The following is a 13,123-nucleotide window of genomic DNA, read 5'->3' on the forward strand; positions in this document are numbered from 1 at the left end:
AAATATTTCCTCAGTCTTTCTTTAAAGAACCATAAGCTACTTGTCAAAGTAACTGTACAATGGAGAAAGGGGAATAGTTAATCCTTTTAAATGTTGTTGTCTAGAGGGCCAAATTGACTTGATATCAAGTCATCTAAGATGTCATCATTTTCCCTCAATTAGAGTGGGGCATTATGGACACCAGGTAACAAAGTCTGGGCTCCAGTCCATCTTACAGTACTTTCAATTGGACTAGATAGGTCCCTGTGGCTATTTCCCTGGTCTCTGAGTACATACTCGGGATATTCTTAACAGTTTCACATTGATTCCCTGACCTATGGAATAAAATCCATTATGGTAGGGAGGATCAAGTAGAAATCCCTAAAATTGCACCCTGCCACCCCAGCCAAGATAGTAAACCAGAAAAAAATATTGCATTCTGAGTGGAATTGCAGAGATTAGCACCATCTTCAAACACTTGAAGGATGCAGAGGTGGTACCCTCTGCATTCACCTGTATCACCCTGCTAAATCACAAGGACCATGGTAGAAGACAAAGGACTATCATAAACTTAACGAAGTGATCATGCCAATCACGGCTCTTATGCCAGATATGATACCTTTCCTGGAACATATCAACACAGCCTCTGGCATGGGATACGGCTGTTGATCTGGAAAACTTTTTTTCAATCATTAAGAACATCAAAAGTGTTTATATACATGGGAAGGATAGCAATGCATGCTAACCTACTGTCATAGGGTTATGTTAACTCTCCTACTCTCTCACTATGTAGTCTGCAGGAATCTTGTTCATCCTGATATTCCACAAAACCTCATGCTGGTAACTTGTATTGGTAAATCAGGCTAAATTTAGTGAAGAGGAAGTGGAAGGGACTCTTGGTGCCCTATAAGATAGAAGATAGAAGACACATACTAGAAGATAGAAGATTCAGATCCTTGCAGATTTTAGGGGTCCAATGGTCTGGAGAATGCTGGGACAGGATAAAGGACAAGGTACTCAGCCATCAGAAAGGATGAATACCTACCATTTGCATTGACATGGATGGAACTGGAGGGTATTATACTAAGTGAAATAAGTCAAGCAGAGAAAGACAATTATCATATGGTTTCACTCATATGTGGACTATAAGGAATAGCACAGAGGACCATAGGGGAAGGGAGGGAAAACTGAATGGGAAGAAATCAGAGAGGGAGACAAACCATGAGAGACTCTGGACTCTGGGAAACAAACTGAGGGTTACAGAAGGGAGGGGGGGTTGGGGGGATTGGGTAACCGGGTGATGGGTATTGAGGGCATGTGATGTGATGAGCATTGGGTGTTATACACAACTAATGAATCATTGAACACCACATCAAAAACTAATGATGTACTATATGTTGGCTAATTGAACATAAAAAAAAAAGGACAAGTTACTGAATTTGCACCCTCTACCATTAAGAAAGAGGTATAGCATGTTGGGGACTTTGGCTTTTGAAAGTCAAATACTGCCTTCACCCATTTGTGGGGAGATTTGGAAGGCTGCTAGTTTCAAATAGAGTCCAGAGCACAGAAGGCTGTGCTCCAGGTTCAGGCTATGACATAACTTGCCCTGCTGCTCAGCTGATTACATGACAGATTATCCATTGACACACACTACAGATACCTGAGGTAGGACACTGTGTAGCATCTCTGGCAAGTTCTAATAGACAGCACAAGATCTTAGGTTCTGGAGCAAAGTCATGCTTTCTCTTTGTTTGAAAAGCAACTCCTGGTATGTCTCTGCATTTATCAGAAACTGAAAATCTGATGTCAAGTGATTAACTGGAGCTGCCCATCAAACGGTGGATATTATCAGATTCACCAAATCATAAGGTCAGATAGTCACAATAGTAATCCATCATTCGATGGAAATGATGCATTTGGAATCAAGCCTGAGTAAGTCCAGAGGGCATGTGTAAGTTACAGGAACAGGTAGCCTGGATTCCCTATAATTTACCTCTCTTGCACTAATGCATCTCCTTCAACCTATTCCTATGATCTCATCGGGAATTCCCTATGATCAGTTGTATCAGTTATTTATTGCTACAGTAATGCCATATAATAATCAAAAAAATCTTTATGAGAATCAATGATGAGCATTTATTAATAACACATCTAAGGCCAGCTGGGAATTGGCTAGGCATATGTTCTGGTCTTCGCTGGGCTTGCTCACATTTTGAGCTTGGCTGCTGGGTTTCTGGAACAACTTAGCTATGCTCCACATATCTTTCATTTTTCAGCAGACTATCCCAGTCATGTTCTTATGTCAGTGGCAGAGGCAAGACCAACCATCCAAGTATTTTTCAAGCCTCTGCTTGGATCACATTTGCTAACATTCTGTTGGTCCAGAACAAAATCACATGGCTAAATTCAGAGTCAAAAGGTGTGGCAGAATGCTCCACCCACAGTGGGAAGGCAATGCAAAATTATATGGCAAAAGGCATGGAAACAGGAAGAGGTGAGGAACTGAAGCTCTTTTTTGCAATATTAACATGCCAGGTGACAGATAAGGAAAAAGTAGGCCTTGTTCATGGATGGACCAGCTTGATACGTTGGTGTGAGCCAACAAATGGCTGGCTTCTACACTATTGCCTGTCTCAGAGGAGGCCACAGAGATTAGTGGTGAGGGAAAAATCTTCCTGATGGACAGAGCGCTTCAAACAGTACACTTGGTCATCCATGCTGATAGAGAAAGACATGGCTTGAGTTAAGAGTAAAAAAAAAATATTTTTGACTATGGCAAAATGTGCAGATTTTTTATCATGGAATGTCAATGAGAAAAAACTCACGTGAGGAAGCAAAGATCGGGCAGACAGGATGATTCCAATAGATTTCAGTCAGTCTTGTCCGTAACCACTTCAGGCTTGCACATAAAACCCATGAATGGAGTAATCATCAAGGCCATGCATGGGATGGGCCCAGTAGCTTGGATTTTTTCTCATTAAGGATGATCTAATTACTACCACTATTGAATATGTGATCTGTCACAAGCAGAGACCAATGATTTGGTACTATCCCTTTATTAAAATCAACTAGCTACTTGGTAGCAAGTTGTGTGCATTAATTTCCTTCCACCCCAAAAGAGGAAGTAATTCATTTGTATAGTAATTAATTTGTACTCTTAATATAGGCTTGCCCTCCTTTCCAGCAGTACCTCTGCCACCATTACTATCTGATGGTCTACAGAATGGCTATTACCAACATAGTATCCTGCATTACACTGCCTCAGACAAAGGAACTGTTTTATAGCAAATGAAGAACATGAACAATTAGATCAATGAATCTACATATACGTCATTATCCAGAAGCAGTTAATCTAGGAGAACAATGAAATGACCTATTATAGGGTCAGCTTAGGCATCAGCTCAGGTATAACATCCTGTAGGATTAAGATCCCACTTACCAGGACATGATACATGCACTATACCAATAGCCAATATATGATGCCATGTCCCCAACTGCGAGGTGCAGGAACCAAGAGGATAGAAATAGGACTGGTCTTTCTTACCACCATTCCCAGTGAGCTACTTGTAGAATGTGTTTCCCATTCCTACCACCTTAGGCTTTGCTGGACTGGAGGTCCTGTATCCTGACAGGGTAAAGGGAAGAAGCTCGCACACTTCCACCAGGAAGCACTGTAAGGACTCCACAAAACTGAAGCTACAGCTGCCAACTGGTCCTGTTGGGCTGCTCATGTCTGTGGGACAACAGGCAAGAAAGGGGAATTAATATGTTGGTTAACATGAGGAGCTAGGAATGTGACTACAAAATGAAACAATGAGGATGTGTCTGGAACTCAGGTGATTCACTGAGGGCATGTCTTGACGTTTCCAAGGCTGGTGAGAATAGCAAACAAACAATTGTGATAATCATAGCCTAAAAAAGGGCAAAGTAACCAAGACCATAGATCCCTGAAGGGATGAAGGTCTGGTTCACTCTAGCAGTCGACCAAACTAGACCAGCTGAATTTCTGGCAGAGAGCAATGAAAACCTCAAATGAGGGGAGGAGGAAGGAGATAATGAATATATTTTGGCCTTGGGTTCAGTAATAACAGGAACTGTAGCTTGTCTAATCCTTCTGGATAGTCTTTTAGAGAATGTGGCTGACCACCACCTTGAAGACTCAGTGATGGAGTGGACTTAACATGGGACTCAAGCAGCTCTGCATAGGCAAGAACTATTCAGCAACACACACCTCTTTTGCCCAACATCACATCCCCTTGTCAACTTCTGCTATCAGCTACAAATGCACTTGACATTTCTGAGCTCAGACTTGTCCTTTTTTGCTACTGAAATCCCACCACAAGTGTGAGCCATGCATCTTTTTGTTTTCTGTTCCAAGTCCTTTTTCAATGTTGGAAGCCCGCCTTCCCACACAAAAGTACAGCCCAGAAGTGCGGGGGTAGTCAATGCTCCTGGAGGTAACTTTCAACTAATGGGGGACGGAAACTGGTTAATAATTATCCTATCTGTATTAGGTGGGCATTTTTGGGAGGCATTTTGTAAGCTCCTCAGGTCTTAGAGCCCAAAATGGCAACCTTGATAATATACTTTTGTATTGGTTTTCTTCCTTTTGCTCTTCCTGTTCTCTCACTTCTGCATCCTGTGATTACCTCACAAATGACATCCTTACACTCAAGTCCTTTTCTCAGGGTCTACTTTCAGGTGGGATAAACTAAGATGAGCACCATTAATAAAATGCATTTATATATCTTTTCATGTAAGTATTTTAGAAATTTTCTACACTGTGTGCAAATAATTCTTCATGAATTATTTGGTAAGGTGAGGACAGCATTTTAAATATTTTTTTTTCTGTTTAGGCAATAAAAGAGCTGATCACAAGACACTTGCTTACTCTGAGACACACTGAAACTACCTTCAATTCAATTTCTATCTGATAATAAATATTCTAAGAATATCTGATACTTTAATAGCATAGGAACTAATGGGCAAGTGGTGAAAAACTCTATATGCTAACAAATATGACCAATAAATTCCAAATTCACACTTTCTATGACATATAAGCTTCAAGTTGTCACAGAATATTTAAATCTGGTATTAGTCTCTGTCAGAAACTTCTTAACTACTCTTACAATACAAATGCACATAATATTTTTCATGCTAAAACAGTCACAAAAATTGAATAACTCACTTAGCCAAATTCACTTTTTTTGCAATGAGTCTATCATTGATCGCCGAACTCACATTGACTTCATTTTCAATGCTCACCGCATCCCTGAAATATCCCATCTTAGTATTTGTAGCACTAACAGCACTTTATTTAGGTTATTCTATTTTTCAGTCATAGGCCTGTATTTTGGTAACAAGACATACTGCCAGGTTATAAATGCTTTATTTTTATTTTTTTAACATAGAGGAGGTTTGGCGGTGGATATATGGCCAGTTGATGTTTTTATGACTAGAGTTCAAGTTCAGGTTCTCTTTCTTATAGAATGTAAATGTATACCTACACATGTATATGTAACTGTTATCAAAATTAAGCTTAGTCACTAAAAGAAGATTCACTGTCTGAACTTTCTTCTGTATTTTTTTCACCTTCACCATCAGGCACTGGAGCATCTGGCCTCCTGAAAGAGAAGGGAACAATTTTTAAAGGTTTTTCCAGCTGAAAAAAAGAATTTACTAACTGTAAATTAGGTTCATCCTAGAATATTGCTGCTAATAAATCTGCCAAGTCTGCATCCTTAACTGAAAGAGTCTCCTGCTCTCCACAGCATGCTTCTCTTTGGTTTCTCCAGCACCATGAGGACCAAGTGCTGTTCCTGTATGGGCCACAGCACTGTTTTCTCTTGCCAGTCCTTATAGAATGTGCTACTTCAGCACTTTCTGCTTTCTCATTACCAGGGAGACCCAACTACAGATGGAGATGCGATGTAGGGAGGTTGGCATGCCCACTGCTACATCTCTGCAGTCTCCAAGTGTACAGGAGGCACAGAGAAAGGAAAGCTAGAAATGGAAAGAAAAGGAAAATCTTCATGTTTCAGGAAAGCTGCAAAAAGAAATTTAAAAATGGAAGAGAGTGAAAGAATGGCTATTACGAAACAAACAATATGGAAATTTTGCAGGGGAGAAGAGGGTCTGGTAAAAGAAGGTTCTTAATGTTTGTTGAGTGTTTTCATTTATATTTTATCTTCATAGAATGAATGTAAAAAGTATGAGCTGGCAAAAATAATGTCTCAAAGATTCCCTAGGCACAACAAAGAGATATGAGAATGGTTAAACTCCAACTTTGCAGGGATATATTATAATAAACCAAATGAAATTTTAATGGTGTCATCAAAACAGTCAACTAGATAGGCTCTATAGTGTTTGTTAGTAAATCATTTAATCAATATGGTAATACTATTATTCAGCCTCTATTCACTCTTATGAAGAAAGTAAATTAAGCAAGTAAAGTATACTTCTGGAGAAATTAAGAAGGAAAGGAAAAATGATATAGCATTGAAACCTACCAGACTTATTTCTCCCTCAGGCACCTTGATTCTTATTAAAGAATTAGGACATCAACCAATAAAACTTTGCCACAAATATAATTACTATTACTCAAATTAAAAAATGTACAATCTACCATTTACACTTAGTTATTAAAAATTATGGCTGAGTTTTGGCTTATGTTTTTTAATATTATATCTGTCATGATACAAAACAGAGAAATGCTGGCATTGCTCCCAGCAATGGGTCAAACATAAACCTATTTGCTCTGCTGTACAATTTTAGTTTATGCCTATGAGGAAGTCACATGTACTCAATATAGTAAAACTTTAAAGCTGGGTACAGCATGTTTAAGTTTTGACTGATACTCCATCTCCCTAAAATACGAACACAAGACCATAGTCTTCATTGTTCTCCATAGAAGCAAGAACTCTAAAAGTAGTGGGCATGAATACTGGAAACATTTTCCAAGTAAATTTCTCTTTGCTATATAGGTGATTTCTTACTTTCTTTACTTTGTTAAAAAGGAAAAAATTACCAGAAGGAATTATTTGAATACTACATCGAATTACATCTATGGCAACTCAAACAAATAAAACAATGTATACGATGCCTCCAAAATAAATGCTACTTAAGGGCAAAAGCAGCTTAAGCTTAGAAGGAGCTGAAATTATATACTTAATTTATGTGTGTAGCCATTTTTAATACTTGTGATCATCACAGCTGTATAGCATAGTGGTTAAGAACACAGATTCTGGAGTCAGACTGTTTGGATTCAAATCCCAGTCTTGCTACATTTTTGAGCAACTTTGGGGAAGCTAGGTAACCACTCTGAATCCAACTAATTGACTGGATTGTTATAATGATTAAAATGAGGGGCGCCTGGGTGGCTCAGTCGTTAAGAGTCTGCCTTCGGCTCAGGTCATGATCCCAGGGTCCTGGGATCGAGCCCCGCATCGGGCTCCCTGCTCAGTGGGGAGTCTGCTTCTCCCTCTCCCACTCCCCCTGCTTGTGTTCCCTCTCTTGCTGTGTCTCTCTCTGTCAAATAAATAAATAAATCTTTAAAAAATGATTAAAATGAATTATTATGTGTAAAGTATATCAAATAATATTTGGCACATAGTAAGTATATTAAATAAATGCTACCTTCTATCATCATCATCATCATCATCATCACATGCCCACCATTTTTCCAGGAACTGTGTTAGGTGCTGGAAATACAGAAATGAATAACAAGTAGTTCCTGCCCTGAAGAAGCTGATATTTTAGGGGGACATTTCAGAGGGAGACAGAAATGCAAATTATTATTATATAGTGTGATATACACTAATACAGTTGTAGTAACTATGCTTATGTGAAAAGAAAAAGTAATTCAGTCTATGAGGTTTGTTTGAGAAGATTTCAGAGAAGGGGAGACACTTGTGAAGGCTGTTAGGATAAGAGTAGGAGTTTCCCAGAAAAGATGGGAATAAGTGGGGATGAGAGAGTCCTGAATAAAGAAAAAAAAGGTGGGGGGGGGGGATTCATGCCACATTTGGGAACTACAAGTCATTTGGGAGCTAGAATATAAGGTAACTGCAGTTAAAATTTGATGACATTAGACCATTTGGCAGGAGCAATAGGTATGAGAATTTCCTTCCTGTTTTCCCCATTGAGGATGATATTTGCTGTGGGTTTTTCATGTAAAGCTTTTTAACTTATAAAATACTGTTTAAGGATGAAAAATACTCCTTTGTATGCATATACTACATTTTGTTTAGCCATTCACCTGTGGGTGGGCATGTGGGCTGTTTCCACCTTTGTGCTACTGTGAATAATGCTACTATGAACATGGTATACAAATACATGTTTGAGTCCCTGCTTTCACTTCTTTTGGGTATATACCCAGAAGTGGAATTGCACAACCTTATAGTAATTCTATGCTTAATTTCTTGAGGAACTGCAATATTGTTTTCCATAGCAGCTACACTATTTTACATTCCCACCAACAGTGCACAAGGGTTCCATGTTCTTTGTATCTTTGCTAATACTTGTTATTGCTTGTCTTCATTCATTTAAAAATAAATTTTATGCTACTTTGACTTGGAATTGCTAGGAAGACATAAGAAAAAGCATACATTAGTCCCTTTTGGATATAAAAAAGAGAAAAACTTCAAGATATTATGAGAATCAAAAGGGGTAATGTGTATGAAAGTATTTTATAAGTTAAAAAGCTTTACATGAAAAACCCACAGCAAATATCATCCTCAATGGGGAAAAGCTAAGAGCCTTTCCCTTAAGATCAGGAACATGTCAAGGATGCCCACTCTGGCCACTACTGTTCAACACAGTACTAGAAGTCCTGGCAACAGCAATCAGACAACAAAAAGAAATAAAAGCTATTCAAATTGGCAAAGAAGTCGTCAAACTCTCTCTCTTTGCAGATGACATGATACTTTATGTGGAAAATCCAAAAGACTCCACTCCCAAATTACTAGAACTCATACAGCAATTCAGTAATGTGGCAGGACACAAAATCAATGCACAGAAATCAGTTGCTTTCTTATACACTAACAATGCAACTGTAGAAAGAGAAATTAGAGAAACAATTCCATTTATAATAGCACCAAAAACCATAAGATACCTAGGAATAAACCTAACCAAAGAGGTAAAGGATCTATACTCTAGGTACTACAGAACACTCATGAAAGAAGTTGAAGAAGACACAAAAAGATGGAAAAATATTCCATGCTCATGGATCGGAAGAACAAACATTGTTAAAATATCTATGCTACCCAGAGCAATCTATACCTTCAATGTCATCCCGATCAAAATTCCAATGACATTTTTCAAAGTGCTGGAACAAACAATCCTAAAATTTGTATGGAATCAGAAAAGACCCCAAATTGCCAAGGAAATGTTGAAAAAGAAAAACAAAGCTGCGGGCATCACATTGCCTGATTTGAAGCTATATTACAAAGCAGTGATCACCAAAACAGCATGGTACTGGCACAAAAACAGACATATAGACCAATGGAACAGAAGAGAGAGCCCAGATATGGACCCTCAACTCTATGGTCAATCTTTGACAAAGCAGGAAAAATATGCAATGGAAAAAAGACAGTCTCTTCAATAAATGGTGCTGGGAAACTTGGACAACCACATGCAGAAGAATGAAACTCGACCATTCTCTAACACCATACACAAAGATAAACTCAAAATGGATGAAAGACCTCACTGTGAGACAGGAATCCATCTAAATCCCAGAGGAGAACATAGCAGTAACCTCTTTGACATCGGCCACAGCAACTTCTTTTAAGATTCATCTCCAAAGGCTAGTGAAACAAAAGCAAAAATGAACTTTTGGGACTTCATCAAGATAAAAAGCTTCTGCACAGCAAAGGAAATAGTCAACAAAACAAAGAGGCAACCCACAGAATGGGAGAAGATATTTGCAAATGACACTACAGATAAAGGGCTGGTATCCAAGATCTATAAAGAACTTCTCAAATTCAACACCCAAAACCAAATAATCAAGTCAAAAACGGGCAGAAGACATGAACAGACACTTCTCCAAAGAAGACATACAAATGGCTAACAGACACATGAAAAAATGTTCATCATGATTAGCCATCAGGGAAATTCAAATCAAAACCACATTGAGATACCACCTTACACCAGTTAGAATGGCAAAAATTGACAAGGCGAGAAACAACAAATGTTGGAGAGGCTGTGGAGAAAGGGGAACCCTCTTACACTGTTGGTGGGAATGCAAGTTGGTACAGCCACTTTGGAAAACAGTGTGGAGGTGCCTCAAAAAATTAAAAATAGAGCTACCCTATGACCCAGCAATTGTACTACTGGGTGTTTACCCCGAAGACACAGATGTAGTGAAAAGAAGGGCCATATGCACCCCAATGTTCATAGCAGCAATGTCTGCAATAGCCAAACTGTGGAAAGAGCTGAGATGCCCTTCAAAAGATGAATGGATAAAGAAGATGTTGTCCATATATACAATGGAATATTACTGAGCCATCAGAAAGGATGAATACCCAACTTTTACATCAACATGGATGGGACTGGAGGAGATTATGCTAAGTGAAAGAAGTCAAGCAGAGAAAGTCAATTATCATAAGGTTTCACTTATTTGTGGAACATAAGGAATAGCATGGAGGACATCAGGAGAAGGAAGGGAAAAATGAAGGTGGGGAATCAGCGGGGGGAGACGAACCATGAAAGACTATGGACTCTGAGAAACAAACTGATGTTTTTGGGGGGGGCTGGGGGCATGGGTTAGCCCAGTGATGGGGATTAAGGAGGGCACGTACTGCATGGAACACTGGGTGTTATATGAAAACAAGGAATCGTGGATCACTACATCAAAAACTAATGATGTATTGTATGTACGGTGACTAACATAACATAATAATAAAAAAAAAAGTTCATAATCCAGCTTAAAACAATACCATCATTTCCAGACTGGATATTCATATTCTTAGGGGGAACAAAATTTTGGCTTTTTATGTTATGATCAGAATTGCTCTTGCTTGATCATATATATATATATATATATATATATATATATATATATGAACCTTTTAAGTTGTTTTTCATGCAAAGAAGTTTTTTAAAAAGATTTTTTAAAATTTATTCATTTGAGAGAGAGAGCACACAAGAGCATGAGCAGCGGGGAGGGTCAGAGGGAGAGGGAGAAGCAGACTCCCTGCTGAGCGGGGAGCCCCAACTCAGGGCTCGATCCTAGGACCCCAGGATCATGACCTGAGATGAAGGCAGATGCTTAAGTGACTGAGCCACCCAGGCGCCCTCATGCAAGGAAGTTTTAAAAGATATGTTTGAAATAGTTGCTATCTTAAAGTACTGGCCTAAAGTTTAGTTTCTCAAAATTCAAAGGATTCACTATTAAAATGTGAAGATGAGGACTTTATAACAGTTTCTCAGTGTCCTAAATATATGAGTGAATCACTAAAAAAGAGTTTATCAGCAAAATGCAGAAACACATATAAAGTCAGAGTATATTCATGATGTATCATGTATTTTTTTTAAAAATCTCAATCTTTAGCGGTTATACAATAAAAAACACTATTTTGGTAGCTATATTTTAATAAACATATAATTTGTGGCACCAAAATTATCCATAAAAGTCTTAATAAAAGCAAAATTTTTTAAAGTTTAACTTTAACTCATTACTTAGTCTAATTATCTTTTAAAATAAGTATTTTAAGCCACTTATTAAAGTTACTAAGGTTGACCTCAATAAAAAAATGAGCCATAATTTAGAAAGGAAAGGAGAAGGAAGAACTAAACATACATCAATCAGTACTTTTTAGCATATCAGATGCTGTGTGCATGTTCTTTTTGATACTCACCTTTCTCCTATTTATGTGAATCAAATAAGGATGCCAACCACAATTCCTGCTGCCCCCATTCTTTCCCTATACCCTTCCTTGTTTCAGTCACATAATCCAGGGTTGGCCAGTCATTAAGCATTTCTTCCCCTGGGAAGAGACACTGATTCAAGGGAGGGCACATGACCCAAGCTAATCAGAATGTTTCCCTAGAAATGAGCTATGATATTCCATAGTTAATTTCATTCAATTAGCAAAACTAACAATATTAAAGCCTTCATAACTGCTAATTCCTTGGCTTCAAAGAGCAAGATCAACTACTGTAGGAGAGAAGTGAAATATTATGCCAAGGAGTAAAGCTGGAATGAGGTGCTAGGAAAGAGAGAACACCAGACAGCCAGATAACAAGCACAGATGACACTGAGCTCCTAGATCCTGTTCTACTTAGACTTCTTAGCTATGTGAATCAATAACTTCCGTTTTTGTTTAAGCTAGTTTGAGTTGGTTTCTGTGATTCTGAACATGAAAAGAGTCCTAAAATACAAATATCATTGGTTTAATTTGTTTTCATTAAAGAGATATTTGTATTTGTGTTTAAAACCACAGTCACTTTAAGGACACAAAAAGCATATAAAGATACTTTGGAAAAACATTTATTTATGTAGATAGTTTAAAAATATTTTTTTATTTTCTTTAAATTTAAAACCATTACATTTAAAGCAGATTAAGTGACAAAAACATTGTTAGTAAAAATATTGCTGAGTGGGTTATGGGGAGAGAGTACAGTAGTTATCATTTAAATCACTTTTCAATATTGACTATAGCACACATAAACTTATAATGTCACATGATCCTGTTGTCAATTAGTAGTGTTCTGTCATAGCTCTATGCAAGGGCAACAGGTGGTCTTAAAGGAAAAAGCAAAACACTAAATTCCTGAGCCAAGATTGCACTGAGTATATATAAAGACCTCTGGGGTGGTTATAAAAGTGACAATTTAGACTTTGATATTATAGTAGCTAGTGAGACTTATTTCAGCATTACATTTATTCAAATTACACATACTTTGGTCTTTTCCCTTCTGAATGCCCATCAACACAGGTATATCCTGTCCTTTGTTGTGGTACATATAGGGAAACAATGTAACACTTAATACTATATATAAAAAAGAAAGAAAGAAAGAAAGAAAAAGAAAGAAAGAAAGAAAAAGAAAGAAAGAAAGAAAGAAAGAAAGAAAGAAAGAAAGAAAGAAAGAAAGAAAAAGAAAGAAAGAAAGAAAGAAAGAAAGAAAGAAAGAAAGAAAGAAA

At 37.8% G+C, this 13,123-nt stretch overlaps 1 protein-coding gene across 4 annotated transcripts in view; it reads right to left on the reverse strand.

Moving 5' to 3' along the window:
- Positions 1-1,389: 1,389 nt before the first annotated feature.
- Positions 1,390-13,123, reverse strand: part of WASHC3 (WASH complex subunit 3) — a 55,559-nt gene continuing 43,825 nt past the window's right edge. For 3 of the 4 annotated variants that reach the window (XM_032416565.1, XM_032416568.1, XM_032416567.1), the window contains one exon: positions 5,363-5,606. In XM_032416565.1, coding sequence (XP_032272456.1) covers positions 5,522-5,606 — 85 coding nt within the window. In that variant the 3' untranslated portion in view covers positions 5,363-5,521. Of the gene's footprint in view, positions 3,716-5,362; positions 5,607-13,123 lie in introns of those variants that run through there. The other variant, XM_032416566.1, reaches the window with a different exon arrangement.

This window comes from Phoca vitulina, unplaced genomic scaffold (assembly GCF_004348235.1).
Source record: "Phoca vitulina isolate PV1807 unplaced genomic scaffold, GSC_HSeal_1.0 scaffold19, whole genome shotgun sequence".
Lineage (NCBI taxonomy): Eukaryota > Metazoa > Chordata > Mammalia > Carnivora > Phocidae > Phoca > Phoca vitulina.